The 22,198-nt window shown below is 39.8% G+C and overlaps 1 protein-coding gene across 3 annotated transcripts in view; it reads left to right on the top strand.

Annotated features, from left to right (window-relative positions):
- LOC106062621 (uncharacterized) overlaps positions 1-19,922 on the top strand; it is a 50,798-nt gene extending 30,876 nt beyond the window's left edge. For all 3 annotated transcript variants that reach the window (XM_056043728.1, XM_056043727.1, XM_056043726.1), the window contains exons 2-4: positions 6,719-6,816; positions 10,780-10,923; positions 17,836-19,922. In XM_056043728.1, the coding sequence (XP_055899703.1) occupies positions 6,765-6,816; positions 10,780-10,923; positions 17,836-18,107 (468 nt within the window). In that variant the 5' untranslated portion in view covers positions 6,719-6,764 and the 3' untranslated portion in view covers positions 18,108-19,922. The remainder of the gene's footprint in view (positions 1-6,718; positions 6,817-10,779; positions 10,924-17,835) is intronic.
- The last annotated feature ends 2,276 nt before the right edge of the window (positions 19,923-22,198 follow it).

Genomic DNA, 22,198 nt, shown 5'->3' with positions numbered 1-22,198 from the left:
TAAGAAGTAGATGTAGATCATGTGCAGAGCAGATCTTTGTTCTGCAAAATATCATAGAACAAAGTCTCGAATACCAACAATGGCTAACTATGTTTCGTGGACTTTAAGAAAACATTTGATAGTGTCCATCGAGAATCACTATGGAAAATAGTTAGATAACATGGCATCCATGAAAAATTCGTCTAGATCCTACGACACCTATACAGTCAGTCTAGTTGCTGCATTAAAATAGAAGAAGGAACAACCGAGTTTTTTAGAATCGAGACAGGTGTGAGACAGGGGGGTGCATGTTGTCTCTCTTCCTTTTCCTCCTAGCCATCGACTACATAATGTGGAGAGCAATGAATCAGACTGCCTTTGTTATTCCATGGTGTGAACTGAATTGAATGAAGGACTTGGACTTCGCCGATGACATTGCACTACTTGGGGCTACAAATAAATACTGTTATGACTTTGCCATGCGCACCGCCATCCAAGATAGTGCAGAAAGAAGGTGCGCACTATCAGTGACCAGACAAGTCGGATGTTGACATAAGAGACTAACAATTTCCGCCCAAGTCTAGAGCCAATATGGAGATGTTGTACTCAAGGCAGACGTTACTAAGTGTTTGTGATGTCCTCGTGTAAATAAACATCTATGTCCTCGTTGAGTTGCCTCACTTCAGTTATTACAATTGGTTGTCAGAAGTGGGATTATAGGCAACTCAACGAGAGGAGGTAGGATTTACAATGGCAGCTTTGAAACGATTAGACCAACTCTCAGTTAGAGAGCTTAGGAAGGAACTTCGTAACCGATATGAGATAATTGGTGGTACCAAGGAGGTGCTTACAGCTCGTCTCCGGCAAGCCTTGATAGATGAAGACGAAGATCCAGATACCTACTTATTTGAAATTGAACCGGAGATTTATGAGCTTATTGGCAAGATAAATGAAGCAATGTGTGAACAAATTAACAGTATGGGGAACATGGTAGATAAAATGGTGTCTCGAATGAAAGAAGGGGTAGACTCGTTGGTAAAGGAGCAGTTGCATGTAGACTCGTTGGTCAAGAAGTTGCGTGGTCAAGACTGTGGTTGCACAAACAGTGGTGACGGAGACGCTGGGGATTTGAGCGCCGTCTGTGTCTGTGTTGTGGGCAAGTCTTGTGGTTGTGACTTTCAAGACGAGAAACGTGATGGCGATTGCTGTGATGATCTCAACGGGATGTACCGAGTCGAACGGAAGGAGACAAATGAAGTATTTGTTCCTGATGTACCCGTTACCAGTACCTTAACTGAAGTCTGTTATGTGCCTGAAGCGTTTGTTCCTGTTGTACCTGTTACCAATACCTCAATGAGCCGGACAGATCAAGACAACGTTGGGTCTGCGTTCGAGCCTGTTGCTGTGGACTTTAAAGACCTCTGCCTATCTGCCGGTGCTCACGAGGGAAAGTCGAAGCTTGACAACAGCATCCAGAAGTTTACCATGAACTGTACGTGCGGCGCATCACACATAGAATTTAGATGCCAAGAAAACCACCAACAGCGCATATGTACTTCTACCATCATCATCGACATTGGCATAGATGAATGTCAATCAAATCACTCTAAATCTGAGCTGTCAAGAGAAAGACATTTTCCACTTGAACCTGAAGAGACCTATCTTCTGGACGTAAGACTGTTGTCTGAGGATGACTTCGGTGCATTGGACTTTGCTTGCAACGTGGCTGCAAGCGAACCTGAAGCTCCCTTGAGAGGCGTCTGTCGGGAAGGTCTGCTGAGACAGCGTGTCCGATCAACGGCTGTGCTGAAGAAAACAGTGCTCGACCCTATCTCTTTGTGTGGCAAACGGCCACGTCATTATCGCAACAACAGCCTGGTCAACTGGAGAAAGAGAAAGCGGCACTGGAAGAAAACAATGCGGATGGCCTCGTGGGGAACACGCTCCCTGCCGCCTGTGGCTCCCACTGATCGACCTCCACCTGAACTGTCAAACCTCAGCTGCAGTGTTTCTTTTCGGGACGAAAAGTGCTAAGACGGTGGCAGTGTTATGACTTTGCCATGCGCACCGCCATCCAAGATAGTGCAGAAAGAAGGTGCGCACTATCAGTGACCAGACAAGTCGGATGTTGACATAAGAGACTAACGATTTCCGCCCAAGTAGAGAGCCAATATGGAGATGCTGTGCTCAATGCAGTTGCCCTTTGTGTTTGTCATGTCTCTATGTAAATAAACGTCTATGTCCTGGTTGAGTTGCCTCACTTAAGTTATTACAATACATTCAAGAAATGACGGAGAGCCTAGATAGAAAGGCACCCAATTAGACCCAAGGCGTGCCCCCATCAGACTTGGCAAGTCAGAGCTTGAAGAGTTGAACAAGTTCACATACCTAGACAGCATCATGGCAAACGATGGGGATGCCTACCATGATGTAGCGTGCCGAATAGGAAAGGCAGGGAGCATTTTCCAAAGGCTGCGGTCTATTTGGACAAGACAAGATATTGGAGTTAAGACAAAACTAGACACACAGCAACATATGCATGCGAGATACGGAAGTCATCTGCCAAAATTGGGAAAAGACTAAATGCGGTTCAACAAAAATGGCTAATACGGATTTTTTGGAGTCAGTTACAGAAATCTCAAGAACACGAAACCTCCGTTTGAAACGAATGGGTGTGTGTGGAGAACATTACTACAATGTCAAGACTGTAGGTAATAATAATGTGTAGCACAATTTTAAGACTAGATCTAGATCTCTAGTCTAAATTAAAAATTTAAAAAATCCAAACAATTGTCACAGTGAGTACAAAGGCAATGATTTTGATTCAAAAGATTAAGGATCAGTGCAGTGTTTTATTAGACTACGGAAATCCAGTTGCGACCTGCATATTTTTCCACTTATCGTGCAGACAAAACTATTTTTCGCCGCGGTCGAAATAGTTTTCTTTCCGTCTTATGCGCCTATCTTCAATAAGGGATTTCTTTTGGGTCTCAAATGTGTGTCCCGTTGGCTTACTGAGAGCTCTTCAACTGTCTCTCTTTCGGAGACCATCTGCTGCCTGCTAAGCTATTGAGGGCGAAATGGCGTTGAGTTTATCTTTAAAAGGCTCTGTTACGCCATCCTTCTTTAAGCTTGCCAAAGAAGATCACCTTTGCCTTGGCATGCGGTCGTCTTCCATGCGGGATGTGTCCGACCCAGCGCAGCTGTCGAATAGTTATTAGTGCTTCTATACTGTCCACACTGGCCTCCAGCAGAACATAAGTTATTTGTAATGTACTTGTAGTGTAACTTAGTTGATTTTCAGCGGGCGTCCAGCGTGTCAGAAGGTCATGCCCAGTGTGTGTGTTTCATGTCCAGTGTGTGTGTGTGTATAGACTGCATCAGTGTTATGCGAGACGTGCTGGTTTCATTCACTGTTTACTGAGGTCTAATTTTGTCGAATAAAGCCATGTTATTGGTATACTAGTATTTGTTGTTTCATTACAGTATTCTTGCCAGTGTATGCCCTTTTTGAAGTGAAGGCACCTTTGATGGAAGCGTTCAAGGAGCCTACAATGCCTTCGATAGAGCACTCAGGTCATAGAACCATACAAAAGTGTCATGAGAATCACAGCCTTAAAAACATTGTTTTCGTTGTTAGGTGAAGAGACCTATTCCACCCTACTCTGTTTCATGCGACCAAATGTGCTAGTGCGAGACGATTGTTTATTTCTAAAGTAAAGTTGGTAACAACATTCAGGAGATGGCCATTCACATTGATTTGTGGAACTGGGTTAGTTCCGATCGGGGACTTCCAAAGCATGACCTCCGTTTGTATTTTTCGGTTGATGGACAGACCATACGAGGTAGAAGCCTCAAAAAGTTGAAGCTCCTGTTGGGTGTGTGCAAGAAGGGCTCTGTATAGAGCAGCTCAGTAAATCATCTCTATACGTTGTGTAAGGGAAAGCAAGCGTCGTAGGACAAATATGCTGCCACCGGTGCAGAACTTGATGTAGATGCCTTCACGCATGCGTCGCCTCATTTTAGTTTAGCACTGCTTCAAATACTATTGCAAAGTGTGCTGGAGAAAGCACACAGCCTGTCACAAGACGCTAGCAGTGTGCTGGCGCCTGCTTGAACTGGTCGTAGTCTAGGGTGATTCAGGAGGCCCGACTGTTGACGCTGGAACTTTGGTGGCTTTAGCCTTGTCGCGATTTTGGTGTTATAACTAACATATATATAACTGAGATATGCAACTCAACACCGGAATGTAGTTAGAGACTATAACTCTAAACTGTACTTTATTTTACACACAACACATAAACTTCCAAATGAAACGTTATATACAGGTACATCAGCTACTAAAACTAAACTCAGATCTCTAATGACTATGTCTCTAATCATGAAGTCATTCTGCTATAGTTTTCTCGTACCAGATTAGGAAACGAGCAGGAGCGGGAAATACAACCGTGCGCTCTACCAGACCCACGCCAACTAACTCTCTCTTTTTTAGAGCAAAAAGAACCCTCCCACGTGGACTACACCCAACACAGTCGTTACGTCCCCTTGCGTCATCAGTGACGCATCCTCAGTGGTTACGTCTACATGCATCATCAGTATCTGACCAGTGATGACCACTGCCCCTTTCCCCAGATTTCCCAGATCACCCCGCCCTCGTTGTAGCCTAGGTACTCTGGTCCCGTGACAACAAAATAAACATTAAAGCACACAAAAAAAATACTTATTTCCCCCTTCCAATAATAAACAAATCTAACTAAATATATTAAAACATAAATAATGACATTAGATCTAAAATATAAATAACAGAAATCAACTTAAGACTTTACACCATAACTAAGGCCATGGTAGTGGACTGCGGTTGTTCTGCTACACACACACACAAACGGTTGTGGGCTCACAGCGGTTTGTGACACAGCCCTGCTTCACACTATTCTCTATAGAGAATTGAGCTGATAGGGCACGTTGTAACCCTCATGCAATTGCTTTAGAATGGCCATGAATCTTGGAAAGCATCCGAGCCGAGACAGAATCCTCCACAAGCCATGGCGACTTACTGTGTCAACTGCTTTAGTAAGATCGGTGAATGTAAACACATTAAAAGTGTGTGTGTGTGTGTGTGTGTGTTTCTTGTGCTTATCTCTATATGTGTGTCTTTAGATCTATGACTAAAAAGTTGTCAATGTGTAAAGAGTGGACTCAATTGCGAATAATGATGTTTTTTCTTTCAAACTGTTCGATTCAAATATTTATTTATCTGAACTTATTCTATGCTAGGATTCAACGAGATGATTCACAAAATGGCGTGTTTCCTTTAGAACTGTGCATTTGCCTTTCAATTGAGAGATGCAAAAAAAAAAAAAAATGGGGCGGCCTAAACATTCGTGGTTGGGGAATGAGGGCTTTCTATTGGAGGCTGCCAAAAAACTATGCGATGTCATCGTAATGCTGTTCAACTGAATGATAAAAATAAAAGAAAAATATACAAAAAATACCTTTAAAAAAACAAAGCTTATCTTAAGCATAGTTATATCAATTAGTTTGGATCAATCAATATAATTAAATTTGTAATAGATCTAAACTAGCAATAATAAATCTTTGCGATTAGGAATATTTTTATCATTAGTTTTTGTTTAGCGCAATTTCATGCTTTTAGCTTCTTAATACGCTTTCACTTGTCTGGACCAGTTGGTAAAAGGTTGATGGGAGAAAGAAGGGGGGGGGGCATCTGTGTGAACGTTACCGTGATCGCTTTTAAAATACATTTATAAAAATTATATTTTTAAAAGTTTAACGACCTGAATTCGAGCTCGAAGGCTCAAACCTCAAGCTAACACACTAACCACTGTGCCAGGGAAGTGCTTATGAAAAATAAGGTTTTATATGCATCTATTGTTAGTTTCAAACTTACAATCGGAGATCTTTTTTATCTCTCCAAAGCATATAAGGGACATACTCAACTTATACTACCACATCAGTCAAATACATTTTCCCTTGTTCGACACCAAACAAAATAATTGTTTAATCAGTTAATATATGTTATTCTTGTTTAGTCAGGTGAAATAAATAATTGTGCAAAATTTCAGATTGATCCGAGATTGGGTGTGGGAGAAATAACGTGTACAAACTGTTGTGGGCTAATATTATCTGACTTCACTTCTATCTCAATTATTACTCCATATTAGCCACAGAACATTTCAAGTTAAAAATATACTTGATAACAACTTTCACTGTTATAAAATGACACCTTTATTTATCACTGGGAAGTCCGTCTAGTCTTCATAAACGTCGCTATTTCTAACCAACATCCAAAACAAAGCTACTTCTATACTATCACCATGTTGCTCTCCTGTTCGTCAATTCTACTACGTCATTCGTTTGTCTTACTACGTCACTACTTTTACCGTCGCTAAAACAATACACAATATATTTGTCTAACAAAACGAACATACTCTCTAAACTAGTACATTATACAACTTTGTACCAGACAGACAAGGTGAGTTGATATAAGCTTTGTAAAAAGAATGATCCAAGTCAAACTAACCAGAAATGCGTTATGGTTATGCGCTTTTAGAATTCAAGAGCCTAAGCAGTGGTTTGTTTGTGTCTGTATATGGTTAGCCGTTCCACTAGAGGAAACAAAAAAGTGTATTGTTGGTGTAGAGGCGTTTCAATTAAAAATTGTGTGTATCCTTATTATGTGATTGAATGTAATCTTTAATATATTGTTGTTTGTTTTCAGTGCAGTCTGTTAGTTCTGATTGAAGTCAAGGGACAGCGATATCAACATGAATAGTGTCAATCAGTTCTTTTTGTTAGCAATGATATTCCTCCCTATTGGTAAGTACGTTTGAGCAGTCACTGTAATATATGGCTACCAAATTGCCTTTGATCTAGACCATTTTCCTTCAACTTTTAACAGTGGCCCCGCCCCCCCCCCTTTAGCTAACTGTGGAGCTGGAGGAACGCTGTAGGCTCTCGCGAGGGCGCTCACTCTTAGAAACAATTTTCGGTTTTATATAATTAAAAAAAAGAACATTTTTTAAAGTTTTTGTTTCTATACTAGGACATTTCTGGAGTGTTCTATTTGCAAGTTTTACATAAGAGGGAGATAAGAAATTTAGGCAATTTATTTTTCTTTAGATACAGATATATAAATTTAAAAGTAAATGCTGGCAACTTGTCTGATATCAAGTGGAGGAATTGGTGTCAAAATCGGCTATGACACTACCATACGAATCGGCCCATTAGTATCGCGTCATAGATGCTCATCTATTGGTCACCCGTCCTCAAAACTTAAAGCATAACTACAAACTTGGTCTTCCGTCACGTTTCGTATTTCTCGGTTGAGTTAGAGGCAAAGATGCTATATCAAATTTAAAAAGAAATACCCATATTGCCAGTCAGCCCCTGGTGATATTTCAATGTGACCTGTTGACGTTCTGTCACAGTCTTAACTTGACATTTTTCCACACTATTTTTTAAAACCCAAAAAGAAATCCTCTTGACACTGGAAAGCCGAAATTAAAACAAAACATTTTCTTTTTTTACCATTCATCAAGAAAGATAGACAAAACAAAGATAGCTTATAGTTGAATTTGAAACATAGTTTACCGTTATTAAAACTAACATACGCTGAGAGGTGAACATTGGAAGAGAATACTATGAGAAGTGTGACAGGAGTACAAATTGAACAAAAGAGCTGCATGAGAGATGTGAAGCTAGAAAAAATGGGTTGACTATTAATGACATGTAGCATAAATGGCAGGTCTAGGGTGTCTAGATCTAGTATGCACTGCTCAAGGAAGTGGTTTGAAATGTTCTATCCAAAGTGTTTGTAAAGGTATTATAATGTTTTCATCAGAAATCTTTTTCTCGCTTTAGCCATAATATTATAAATACCATTCTTCTGCCATGAACAGTATTTGATGCAGATAAAAATATAATTGAAGCTAAAATGTATTGACAGCACTGTTCATTGTACCTCAGAAATGACTAACTATAACTGGTTCATGGCATTATTTGAATGATCTTTTATTTAATTACTTCATACGTTTGTGATTCTCTTAAATACTTTTAAAAAGTGACGAGAGATGAGAATCTGAAAATTTATTGTTTTTAGCGGCCCCCGAAAGGGGAAAAGACGCTATTAGTTTTGTGTGGCACATCTGTCGGTCCGTCCCGTTTAGATCTCAGAAACTAGAAGAGAAAATGAAAATTGGACATCGTGATATTTTAGATCATTCAAAGTTCTGATGCAACGGCTACTTTTTTCATTTTCGAAAGCGAACCATCTAATTAAAAAAAAATTATATATGCAAGCAGATTTTTCAAGAAATTACACCACTTTTAAATGAAAAACTTCAGGGGAAGTAAGTCTTATTGAAAAGTTCACAGGCTTCTTCATTAATAAATCAAGCTTCATTCATAGATTCGCGCATTGGCACAAAAAAATGTATCTAAGGTCACAATTAAAAAAGTATCAATGGATCATTATAAAATATATTTAACTATCTCATGGAATAGAATATTGATTCAAATGTTGTTTTTAAAAAGAATTTTAATACGAACTTCATTTCAATTGTAAGTTTAAATAAAAAAAAAACTACATTTATAGGCCTACCGGGCAGTTTTCACACATCGTACACTTGACAACAATCTAAATTATAATAAATAGAGGCCAGCCTAGACATAGATCTAAATTTAGATTTAATTGTATTAAACAATTTGAACAAAATGTACATGTATAATCCATTAAGGAAATAGTTCATCTTCTTACAGTTTAGGGGTGCAGATTTATTTATTATGTAAGCAGTAGTATCACATCAAGAAGTGAATCTGATGCGAACAGCACATTTAACCCAGTAGTAGGCCTACTAATAGGCCTAACTAATCCTGATCATAATATTGAACTAGGACCTAGATCTAGCTCTAATAGATCTACATTCTATTTCTAGATTTCTAGATCTAGTCTAGACTCTAGATTCTTATCTAGATTAGTGATTAGGCTTTAGATTTAGTTCTGGATCTTGAGTCTATTTAGTCTAAATCTACAACAAGTCTAAATCTAGATTCTAGTTATCTAGACCTAGTCTAGATTCTAAATCGAGATCTAAATCTAGATCAAGAGTCTAGGTTAGATCCAGATCAAGAGTCTAGATCCAGATCTAAACTAGATCTAGATCTAGAACTAGTCTAGAAATCTAGTTCTAGCCTAGATCACAATTCTAGCTTTAGTCTGAATTTTAGTTCTACAGTGACCGGGCGCGCTCTGCTAGTAGAGCGCGCGCGAGCAGGTGAGGTCACGTCAGTACGTCATCATACGTGTGGATAGACAGCTGCCAAAAAAAACTAGAGATCTAGATCTAGCCTAGATGTAGACTAGATCTAGAATATCTAGAAATAGTCTAGAAATCTAGATCTTGTCGATATATTCTATATTCTGGATCTAGTCTAGACCTATTAAGTAAATAGAGCGATTATTATCAGGATTAGTAGGCCTACTGGTGGGTATATTTGGTGTATTAGGCCTATGCTGTTCGTATGGGAAACCTGTTTAGTTGTGCGGGCTCATTTTGTTTTTTATTTCCTACGTCTACCCCAATATATTAATCGAAATTGTTGGGAAGAAGTAGGTTTCTAGGAGCAGTGGCGTCATTGAATGGGGGGGGGGGGGGCGGGTCGAGGGTGCGGTCCGCACCGGTCGACACCATTTTAGAGGTGGCAACCGTTACTCCGTGTGGAAGGTGCCATGGCAACCAACTTGGAAAAATTATAACTTGGCAAAAGCAGACGCATTGGAAAAGATAATAATAAAATCTCGAGATATATCTTGGAGCAGTGGCGTCACTAGGGGGAGGGGGTGCGGTCCGCACCGGCCGAAACCATTTTGGGGGTGACAACCAAGTTGGCAAAATTATAACTTGGCAAAAGCAGACACATTGAAAAAGATAATAATAAAATCTCGAGATATATCTTGGAGCAGTGGCGTCATTAAGGGGAGGAGGTGTAAGGGTTGACAACCAAGTTGAAAAAATTATAACTTGGTAAAAGCAGACACAAGGAAAACGATAATAATAAAATCTCTAGATATATGCCCAAATATGCCTAGACACAACTAGATGGTAGTTTAAGTGTAAATGACACAACACAACGCTATACCATTTCTGTCTTAAAGTATAACAAAGGAAACCTGTTCATGTGATGTTAAATCCGTTTGTAATTTAATTAAATATTATTTTGAAATTTGCAATAACATTTGAATAAATGTAATAAACATTGGGATTTTACATTTGAGTAAAAGTCAATAAAAGTAGGTAATCAGCTCACTGTATTGGTTCAATAAGAACTAGCTAACAAAAGTGTTTATTGTCACATTTCAAGAAAGTTGATGGGGAGGGTCACACCCTGAGCTACCGTACTAGGTGCGATAGTGTATCGGGAGGTTTCCATGCTGATCTTAGGTGATCACTTAACACTACTCTACTTGTTCCTGAAGAGTTAGAAGAGTCTTATTAAAGACGACGTGTTGCACTGTTTACTTTCATGTGAAAAATAAAGCCAAATTTTTAAAAATTTCTTTAAACGATCAAAACAAGACTATGGCTTGAATATATTAATCGTTCATTGGTGAATTTGATTGGGGTCGCCTCTGAGTTTGTATGATAACACAAACTCTCATTGTAATCTTGTTTTTTTTTCTGGCATTCTAATGTTCTTGAAAATATTTTTGGCTTTATTCATTGATAAATTTTATTGAATGAATAATTGAATAGAATGTTTTGGTATAATATGGTGTTTAAGATTGTCGTCAGATGTGTTGGACATGCCAGTACTTAAGACCTGGTCGAGGCCTAGAGTGCACTACAGTTCCAGCCAATTGGACAGGTGGAGAAAGCCGAATGAGGTGCCCTACTAAGTGTATCATAACAGCAGATTATGACTCAAGTAAGTTCATAGCTTTCACGCTAACTGACATTTTTTATCTATTTAAATTTGTATCTTAGTGACAACTGAAAATGTTTCATTCACTTAAAATTGCATTATTAAGACCATTGAAATGTTTCAGTCATTTAATTTCTTACACTTCGATCTATCAAGACGTTTGGCCCTTTAGGTATGCGGGAAGCAACGGTGGCGGAGAGAAATTGAGCGATGTAGAAGAGAAGCAGCTAAGGGTGCACGAGAATCGATTTTAGGTGTAGACCTATGTACTTATATTCAACTGGTACTTGCCGATGTAGATATTCCTTTCTCCAGCCATAGGTTAGAGAAGCTCCCTCACGCTCCAGGCGTCCCGAGACATGACGTTAAACTGCGCTCCTCTTTCCTTAGCACTTATGAAGCTCAAAAGTGCCCTACTTCTTTTCTATCATCGTGTCTGCCTCCTCTTTCTCAGTCTGCCTTCATTACCCATCACTCTGTCTCCTTATCTTTAAAACCTCCCTATGTCTTAGACCAGTCCGTTTGCCGTGGACTGCTACGGGTAAGGGGGGATAAAGAGATCCTGGTATTTGGTAAATGTCTATCCGAGGATAAAACACCACTACACAGTACTTTGGCTCCAAGTTCCTCTAGACCCGAGGCCCAGATGGCCCGCTCTAGGTCAACCGGCTGGTCACGCTGAGCTGGAGGGCAGTGGCTAGAGGGTCAATCATGGAGGGAGCTGCAGTATAGCACCTGTGTATCCCTGGCGGGCTCATTCTGGACATCTGAATGGCTCGTCCCCTTGTTGGACTCGATGGCGGGTGGAGGAGCACAGATGCCGAACTACAACAAATGTCCATGGACAATAAAAAAAAACAAAACAACTACTTGCCCCAGATTTATGTCAGATTTAAGTCTGGGCAAGAGACGCCGCATAGACGAAAAAAAAGGAGGATGCCACAAGAAGCTGTACTGCCTGGCCATCATTTCTGGTGGTCAAGTGCACAGAAGAGGGGAAAAGCCTAACAAAGATTAGCCCTTTTCTCATGTACAAGAGACTTAAGTCAGTAGTGGGAGAGCCCAAGAGTGTATCCAAGCTGGACAAGTCATCAGAACGTCTCGTAGAAGTTGATAGTAAGATACACTGGATGCCTGGTCGTGCGGTTTGCACGCTGGACTGTCGTTCAGATTTATCGATGGTCCCGGGTTGAAACCCTGCCGCTCCCATCCCCCGTCGTCCTGCGGGAGGTTTAGACTAGGAAGTAATTATCTTCAACTCTGAAGGAACATCCGAAACATTTAAAACATTTTACAAACACTCTGATGGGCTTCTACGATGCAGAAGAATCTATGATCTCCAAGTGGAAGTCATGCCACACAAGAGTCTGAAACCAGCAGAGGTGTAATCAACTCTAGAGACCTACTGGAATAATCCGAGAAGGGAATTGAAGGAGTCACCCATGCCCGGCGCATTATCAGGCAAAGGGATGGTGAGGAGGTCAAAACCGCCACTAGTATCTTCACATTCGGAACTAGGACACCCCTAGAGTATATGAAGGCAGGATACCTACGAGTTCAAGTGAGACCTTACATACCTAACCCCATGAGGTGCTTCAAGTGCCAGGGTTATGGACACGGCGCGGCAGTCTGCAAGAGGAACACTGTGTGTGCCAGATGTGCTGGAGAGGGTCACGAGGACAAGGACTGCATTGCCCAGTTCAAATGCCCAAACTGTCAAGCTGGCCACTCAGCCTACGTCAAGGACTGCCCTGTGTGGAAACAGGAGGTTGCCGTGCAGGAGTACAAGGCAAGAAATGGATGTACCTTCAGCCAGGCGAAATCGGCTGTACTGGCCCTACCCAAGGGCCAATTCAGCTTGACAAAGACCTCACCCAGGCTATGGTTAAGATAGGAAAGTCAATTGCCACACAGACAGACACATTGACCCCACCACCCCCTCCTCCTCCTCCAACTCAGAAGAAAACACCGCCAAAGAAGACACCTCTGAAGAGACAAGAAAGCCCTGTTGTCATGCTAAAGAACAGGTTCTCTGTGCTATCTGATGAGAGCATGGAGACTGAGCAGCATGTCAAAACCAACACTCCGGAAGAATCCGGATACATTATGTCTGACACAGGTTCTCCTCAGAGAAGCCAGCCAGATATCCCAACCTCTACTGAGTTAGAGGTTGACCAACTCCCTAAGGGGAGAAATGAAATTAAAGATACTCGAAGTGTGGGAGGAAGAAATAGCCAAAGCTCTAACCAGAGGTATCTCCCCTTTCCAGTGAGAAAGACTTCCACAAAAGGGGGTTGTTCTCCTCTCCATCCAAACCCAAGACTTAAAATACCAAGGTCACTGGAATAAAGGGAAACCCCCCTCGAGGGGACCTCCCAAGGCCTAATAGCTCCAAGTAGGTCATTTAGAATAAGCCAAGGTTTTCAGGATTGTGCAGTGGAATTGTAGAAGCATCAAGGCCAACTATGACAAAATTCAGCTACTGATTGACTCGGAGACTCCTGTAGCTGTCTGCTTACAGGAAACATTCCTGAAAGATAGTATCAGTTTCCAAAGCTACAGCACTTACAGCAGGACTGTTAAGGATGCGGGGAGAGCATCAGTTGGAGTCTGTATCCTTGTGAAGGACAGCGTCTCTCGTGAGAGGGTAGAGCTACAGACCACATAGCAGCTAGGATAACCCTACACAAGGTATATAATCCCTTGGGAATTTCAATGCCCATAACACTATGTGGGGATTCAGCAATACTGACACAAGAGGTCGTATGCTGGAAGATATCTTGCTCCAACATGATTTATACATACTTAATGATGCATCACCGACCTCCTTGCATCCAGGAACTGGATCTCTCACGTACATTGACCTCACCGTATGCGTCCCCGGACTTCTGGACGATTTTAAATGGTCAGTAAGCAATGACCTACGAGGAAGTGATCACTTCCCAATCATCATTGCTAATAATCTCCCCTTATTGGGACGATCTCTGCGATGGAAGCTGAATAAAGCCGATTGAGAACAATTCCAAAAAAAAAAGATGCTCCGAGGATATCACAGAAAATATCTTTAATGAACAGAGTCCAGCTGATATCTTTGCTAGCAAGCTACTTGATATTGCCAGGGAAGTTGTACTCCTAACCTCCGCAAATCCAAAACGACCTAGCAAACCATGGTTTGATACAGCTTGATAAGTGCTATTGGCGATCGGAAAAAACAACTGTTGCATTTATAAAGAAACCTTCCCAGGAAAACCTAAAGCTATTCAGGATAGATAGAGCAAAGGCTAGACAAACCATACGGTCAGCCAAAAGGAATTCCTTGAGAAAATTTGTGGGCAGTTTGGATGCCAAAACTTCTGCGAGAGCGGTTTGGAAGGCAGTAAGGCGAATCAAAGGGAAAGAATCAAATGCAATAGGGCTTTTGAAAAACCATGGACGAACTGTTAAGTCCCCCAGAAATATAGATGACTGCCTTGCATCCTCATTAGCAGATAAATCATCCACTGCATACTACACGACAAAATTCCAAAAAGTCAAAATCAGGGAGGAAAGACACCCCATTGACTTCGGATCAGAGAACAATGAAGACTATAATAAACCGTTCTCTCTTGAAGAACTGAGGGACTCGCTGTAAAAAACACATGACACAGCGCCAGGAGAAGATGAAATCCATTATCAGTTCCTCAAGCATCTTCCCGAACCCTCATTGGCAGTCCTGCTAATAATCTATAACTGTGTATGGCAAACAGGTGCTTTCCTCAGTTATACCGATACCTAAACCGGGAAGAGATGGTACTGACCTAGCTAACTATCGACCAATAGCACTAACATGTTGCATCTGCAAAACCATGGGAAGGATGGTAAACAATAGGTTGGTCTGGTTCCTTGAGAGAAATAAAATAATCTCCAACTACCAGGGGCGGACTACAAGTGACCACCTGGTAAGGTTGGAAGCTTTCATCAGAAATGCATTTCTTAGACAAGAACATCTAGTAGCTGTATTTTTTTATATAGAAAAGGCCTATGATACAACCTGGAAACATGGCATTCTGCGTGACCTGGAGCTTATGGGGCTTAAGGGACACCTTTCCTGCTTTGTGAGGGAATTCCTAAAGAACTGGAAATTTCAGGTTCTAGTGGGCAATTCGCTTCTGACACTTATGACCAGGAAATGGGTGTACCCCAGGGCAGCATTCTCTCAATAACCCTGTTTAACATTAAAATAAACAGCATTATAAAGAGTCTGTCCCCTGGCATAGAGTGCTCTCTGTATGTTGATGATTTTGTCATTTTTACACATGGATAAAAACATGAATACTGTTACGACTTTGGGGTAGATTAAAGAAAGTTAACTCACCGATCGTCAGGTCGCCGATATCCTTCTGATTGCAGAAGCACAATCCACTATGAACAGTCAATACTCCAAGTAATAGAAATAATTTCACAGTTCTCCCAATAAAATGTACAATCCCTATTGATGCCTGTTGTGAAAACTACCAAATTTTTAGGCCTCACCCTAGATTCTAAATTTAATTTTCTCCCCCACATTCAGGAACTTAAGAAGAAATGCCAAAAGTCATTAAACATACTCAGAGTACTCAGCCATACGGACTGGGGAGCTGACAGAGATACCTTGCTGCTGCTATATCGGAGTCAAATCCGATCCAAGCTAGACTATGGATCCATAATATATGGAGCAGCTAGGAAATCTTATCTAAAAATACTGGAGCCGATACAAAATGCTGCCCTGAGTCTCTGTCTCGGCGCGTTTCGTACATCACAAATCCCAAGTCTCCACCTGGAGGCTACTGCATACTACACGCCGAAATTCCAAAAATTAAAAATTAGGGAGGAAAGAAACCCCATTGACTTCGGATTAGAGAACAATGAAGACTATAACAAACCGTTCTCGCTTGAAGAACTAAGGGACTCGCTGAACATAAGAATGAAAAAGCTCGCAATGCAGTATATAGTAAAGCTAAAATCCAACCCCACGAATCCTGCTTTCGACTCCATATTTAACCCTACAGATGTAGAACTATACAATCGAAGGCCTAACGTCATACAGCCGTTGGGCCTTCGAATGAGACAATCCATCCAAAATTTAACCCCACCCATTGACCAAATTTCTAAAATAGAAACCCCACAGTACCTTCCTTGGTTGATGAATAAACCCAAATTAAATTAGTCCTATCTGTTTATAAATACTGTTAAGCTTAGATAAATCAGTCAGTTACCGAGTTTAAAACAATAAGGTATATAAAAGGAAACAAAATAATAATACCAACCAATAGAGGTACATGTTATTTAACAGTTTCGTCAAATGCTCATCAACACAAGACACTTAGGTAATCGGCTGGATATCATTTGTTACTATTCGGCAATATCCGGCTCCGTCCGAATATCAAAAAGTACCGGTGCACTTCTACAACAAACTCAGACAGATTGTGGCGGATGTCAGGTGGCGGCCCACATCTAAGGGTCTGACAAGGCGTGGTAGCACGACCATGTCCAGACTTAGGATTGGCCACACCTACATCACGCATTCCTTTGTGCTGAAAAGAGAGGAGCCCCAACTTTGTGAGTACTGTGACTCTCGTCTCACCGTGGAACATATCCTCATTGATTGCCCCAGATACCAGGATATTGGGGGAATTTTTTAGAGGGCACAACTTAAAAACACTATTCGACAGTGTTGACCCTGGGAGGGTACTGGGCTTTGTCCAGGAGGTGGGGCTGTCTACGAAGATTTGATTTGTGAAATTGTGAACATATAATATTTACAAAAACTTTTTACTAAATCAATAAATTTTCACTACCTTTACTATTTTAACTGTGAATAGACCTTGTTTTTAATGACTTAACTAAATAAAATTTAGCTCTTGTGGTATGAAGGGAGAGTAACCTTTTAAGAATTACGGGGACGAGATGGCCTAAAGTGTGCCGATGTGCCAAAAAAATCAAACTCAAACCCCCACGCTCTAGTTATCGGACTATGTTGATTTAGTTTTAGTTTTATTATCGATGATAGGCTTTTCCGGACGTTTTATACAAACCAAATGAACGCCAAATCAATATGGAACATAAAAGTATTGTATGAAATATATGTTCTGAATTATGTTACATTTAAATTTTATTCAAAAATTCGCAAAAATTCTCATTTTCTGTATTTTTTTCAAGTTAAGAACAATTTAACACCAAAAGATTCATTCCATTCTCTATTCTGAATTCTCTAATTGGCTATCTTGTCAGAAAGTATAGAAGTCTAATAATTGATTCTTTGCTCGATTAAATAATGTGTTTGGGATGATGTCTCGGTAGCTCTAATTGGAAACATCGAAACACAAGCTATACAACTATTGCGTCCATGTTTAGTAGCCCTCGTTATTTTCTTGTGTTTAAAAATAAAGTTACCCTTTCTGACCTAGCGATCTATTCCATTATCGATTTTCCTGAATAAAGTAATAGAGGAAATTAAATTACATGTACATATCACACACACTTTTTAAGAATCTAAATGTGGTTCACATTATTAAAGATCTAGGATTAGGTCTGTTGCCATTTCGTTGCGATATTACATTTTTCAAGAGAAAGAAGAGCATGGCTTGAATATTTCTATCAATAGGGGCCGCCTCTGAGTTTGTGTAATCTTGTAATCTTGTTAGAACACGATTTTATATATACTGTGTAGATCTATCCAGCTATAAGTTGCATAAACATAAACACACACTTTCATGCATCTATTTCATATGTTGTTGTTAATAAAACAGTGCCTTTTTAATTAGGTATTTTTATTTTACTACGATTTTTTAGTACTTTAAATGAAGTGTGGCATAATAGTTCATTTTATTTACTAGCTAACTTTGCTGAATGCATACAATACATAGTGAAGAATGTTACTGGTTTTATCCTTTTCAGCAAGTGGTGAAGCCAAGTTTTTCCACAGAGGCTGTGGTGAATCGAGTCAAAAAGATGGCTGCTTAGATTTAGGAGCAAGTCATAACTGTTTCTTCGCATGTGAGGGCAATGATTACTGTAATGGTCAAAGCTTACCTAGATCTCCTCTATTGGAAGGGCATGGCGTTAACCGATCTAGTCAAGATTCCATGCCAAAAGATGTCATCATATTGACTTTGACCTTAGCTATGCTCATTAAATGTCAAACCTTGGCCATTGTCTCTATGTATTGAATGAATGGTTGACTCTAGCTCACATTGTCTCTATGTATTGAACGAATGGTTGACTCTAGCTAACATTGTCTCTATGTATTGAACGAATGGTTGACTCTAGCTCACATTGTCTCTATGTATTGAACGAATGGTTGACTCTAGCTAACATTGTCTCTATGTATTGAATGAATGGTTGACTCTAGCTTACATTGTCTCTATGTATTGAACGAATGGTTGACTCTAGCTTACATTGTCTCTATGTATTGAACGAATGGTTGACTCTAGCTTACATTGTCTCTATGTATTGAACGAATGGTTGACTCTAGCTCACATTGTCTCTATGTATTGAACGAATGGTTGACTCTAGCTAACATTGTCTCTATGTATTGAACGAATGGTTGACTCTAGCTCACATTGTCTCTATGTATTGAACGAATGGTTGACTCTAGCTAACATTGTCTCTATGTATTGAACGAATGGTTGACTCTAGCTCACATTGTCTCTATGTATTGAACGAATGGTTGACTCTAGCTCACATTGTCTCTATGTATTGAACGAATGGTTGACTCTAGCTCACATTGTCTCTATGTATTGAACGAATGGTTGACTCTAGCTCACATTGTCTCTATGTATTGAATGAATGGTTGACTCTAGCTAACATTGTCTCTATGTATTGAACGAATGGTTGACTCTAGCTCACATTGTCTCTATGTATTGAACGAATGGTTGACTCTAGCTCACATTGTCTCTATGTATTAGGCGAATGGTTGACTCAAGCTCACATTGAACGAATGGTTGACTCTAGCTTACATTGTCTCTATGTATTGAACGAATGGTTGACTCTAGCTTACATTGTCTCTATGTATTGAACGAATGGTTGACTCTAGCTCACATTGTCTCTATGTATTGAACGAATGGTTGACTCTAGCTAACATTGTCTCTATGTATTGAACGAATGGTTGACTCTAGCTCACATTGTCTCTATGTATTGAACGAATGGTTGACTCTAGCTAACATTGTCTCTATGTATTGAACGAATGGTTGACTCTAGCTCACATTGTCTCTATGTATTGAACGAATGGTTGACTCTAGCTCACATTGTCTCTATGTATTGAACGAATGGTTGACTCTAGCTCACATTGTCTCTATGTATTGAACGAATGGTTGACTCTAGCTCACATTGTCTCTATGTATTGAATGAATGGTTGACTCTAGCTAACATTGTCTCTATGTATTGAACGAATGGTTGACTCTAGCTCACATTGTCTCTATGTATTGAACGAATGGTTGACTCTAGCTCACATTGTCTCTATGTATTGAACGAATGGTTGACTCTAGCTAACATTGTCTCTATGTATTGAATGAATGGTTGACTCTAGCTTACATTGTCTCTATGTATTGAACGAATGGTTGACTCTAGCTTACATTGTCTCTATGTATTGAACGAATGGTTGACTCTAGCTTACATTGTCTCTATGTATTGAACGAATGGTTGACTCTAGCTCACATTGTCTCTATGTATTGAACGAATGGTTGACTCTAGCTAACATTGTCTCTATGTATTGAACGAATGGTTGACTCTAGCTCACATTGTCTCTATGTATTGAACGAATGGTTGACTCTAGCTAACATTGTCTCTATGTATTGAACGAATGGTTGACTCTAGCTCACATTGTCTCTATGTATTGAACGAATGGTTGACTCTAGCTCACATTGTCTCTATGTATTGAACGAATGGTTGACTCTAGCTCACATTGTCTCTATGTATTGAACGAATGGTTGACTCTAGCTCACATTGTCTCTATGTATTGAATGAATGGTTGACTCAAGCTCACATTGTCTCTATGTATTGAACGAATGGTTGACTCTAGCTCACATTGTCTCTATGTATTGAATGAATGGTTGACTCTAGCTAACATTGTCTCTATGTATTGAACGAATGGTTGACTCTAGCTAACATTGTCTCTATGTATTGAACGAATGGTTGACTCTAGCTCACATTGTCTCTATGTATTGAATGAATGGTTGACTCAAGCTAACATTGTCTCTATGTATTGAATGAATGGTTGACTCTAGCTAACATTGTCTCTATGTATTGAACGAATGGTTGACTCTAGCTCACATTGTCTCTATGTATTGAATGAATGGTTGACTCTAGCTCACATTGTCTCTATGTATTGAATGAATGGTTGACTCTAGCTAACATTGTCTCTATGTATTGAATGAATGGTTGACTCTAGCTCACATTGTCTCTATGTATTGAACGAATGGTTGACTCTAGCTAACATTGTCTCTATGTATTGAACGAATGGTTGACTCTAGCTCACATTGTCTCTATGTATTGAACGAATGGTTGACTCTAGCTCACATTGTCTCTATGTATTGAACGAATGGTTGACTCTAGCTAACATTGTCTCTATGTATTGAACGAATGGTTGACTCAAGCTTTCATTGTCTCTATGTATTGAATGAATGGTTGACTCTAGCTCACATTGTCTCTATGTATTGAATGAATGGTTGACTCTAGCTAACATTGTCTCTATGTATTGAATGAATGGTTGACTCTAGCTTACATTGTCTCTATGTATTGAACGAATGGTTGACTCTAGCTTACATTGTCTCTATGTATTGAACGAATGGTTGACTCTAGCTTACATTGTCTCTATGTATTGAATGAATGGTTGACTCTAGCTTACATTGTCTCTATGTATTGAACGAATGGTTGACTCTAGCTTACATTGTCTCTATGTATCAAGCGAATGGTTGACTCAAGCTCACATTGTCTCTATGTATTAAGCGAATGGTTGACTAAAGCTCACATTGTCTCTATGTATTAAGCGAATGGTTGACTCAAGCTCACATTGTCTCTATGTATTGAACGAATGGTTGACTCTAGCTCACATTGTCTCTATGTATTGAATGAATGGTTGACTCAAGCTCACATTGTCTCTATGTATTGAACGAATGGTTGACTCAAGCTCACATTGTCTCTATGTATTGAACGAATGGTTGACTCTAGCTCACATTGTCTCTATGTATTGAACGAATGGTTGACTCAAGCTCACATTGTCTCTATGTATTGAACGAATGGTTGACTCTAGCTCACATTGTCTCTATGTATTAGGCGAATGGTTGACTCTAGCTCACATTGTCTCTATGTATTGAATGAATGGTTGACTCTAGCTTACATTGTCTCTATGTATTAAACGAATGGTTGACTCTAGCTTACATTGTCTCTATGTATTGAATGAATGGTTGACTCTAGCTCACATTGTCTCTATGTATTGAACGAATGGTTGACTCTAGCTCACATTGTCTCTATGTATTGAATGAATGGTTGACTCTAGCTCACATTGTCTCTATGTATTGAATGAATGGTTGACTCTAGCTCACATTGTCTCTATGTATTGAACGAATGGTTGACTCTAGCTTACATTGTCTCTATGTATTGAACGAATGGTTGACTCTAGCTCACATTGTCTCTATGTATTGAATGAATGGTTGACTCTAGCTAACATTGTCTCTATGTATTGAATGAATGGTTGACTCTAGCTAACATTGTCTCTATGTATTGAATGAATGGTTGACTCTAGCTAACATTGTCTCTATGTATTGAATGAATGGTTGACTCAAGCTTTCATTGTCTCTATGTATTGAACGAATGGTTGACTCAAGCTTTCATTGTCTCTATGTATTAAGCGAATGGTTGACTCAAGCTCACATTGTCTCTATGTATTGAACGAATGGTTGACTCTAGCTAACATTGTCTCTATGTATTGAATGAATGGTTGACTCTAGCTAACATTGTCTCTATGTATTGAATGAATGGTTGACTCAAGCTTTCATTGTCTCTATGTATTGAACGAATGGTTGACTCAAGCTTTCATTGTCTCTATGTATTAAGCGAATGGTTGACTCAAGCTCACATTGTCTCTATGTATTGAACGAATGGTTGACTCTAGCTCACATTGTCTCTATGTATTGAATGAATGGTTGACTCAAGCTTTCATTGTCTCTATGTATTGAACGAATGGTTGACTCAAGCTCACATTGTCTCTATGTATTGAACGAATGGTTGACTCTAGCTCACATTGTCTCTATGTATTGAACGA

The sequence above is a fragment of the Biomphalaria glabrata genome, chromosome 10, assembly GCF_947242115.1.
Source record: "Biomphalaria glabrata chromosome 10, xgBioGlab47.1, whole genome shotgun sequence".
Lineage (NCBI taxonomy): Eukaryota > Metazoa > Mollusca > Gastropoda > Planorbidae > Biomphalaria > Biomphalaria glabrata.
Note: the sequence above shows the minus strand (reverse complement) of the source record. Positions and strands in the feature narration are given on the sequence as shown.